The 233-nt window shown below is 45.1% G+C and overlaps 1 protein-coding gene across 1 annotated transcript in view; it reads right to left on the bottom strand.

Annotated features, from left to right (window-relative positions):
• The window catches only part of LOC119586138 (zwei Ig domain protein zig-8-like), a 54,821-nt gene that overhangs the window by 4,868 nt on the left and 49,720 nt on the right, over positions 1-233 (bottom strand). Inside the window, exon 5 of the mRNA XM_037934830.1 lies at positions 15-149. Within this exon, the coding sequence (XP_037790758.1) occupies positions 15-149 (135 nt within the window). The remainder of the gene's footprint in view (positions 1-14; positions 150-233) is intronic.

The raw sequence follows: 233 nt of genomic DNA, 5'->3' as shown, positions 1-233 counted from the left end.
GCCTATTGACTCACCCCCTCAATGATGCAGAGCAGAGAAATAGTTGAACCGGACTGGACGTGGAGTTCTGATGACCCCGAGATAACCGCTTTCGGGGTGACCACCTTCAGGTTAACGACGTATCCATAGCGACCCGTCTTGGTTGACACCTGCAAGTATATACAGTGCATTTTATGAATAATAATAGGAGGGGGAAAAAACTATGATCTAATTCAGTAGGTGAAGTATGAATT

The sequence above is a fragment of the Penaeus monodon genome, chromosome 21 (genome assembly GCF_015228065.2).
Source record: "Penaeus monodon isolate SGIC_2016 chromosome 21, NSTDA_Pmon_1, whole genome shotgun sequence".
Lineage (NCBI taxonomy): Eukaryota > Metazoa > Arthropoda > Malacostraca > Decapoda > Penaeidae > Penaeus > Penaeus monodon.
The sequence above is the reverse complement of the archived record's forward strand: the minus strand, read 5'-3'. Positions and strand labels throughout refer to the sequence as shown.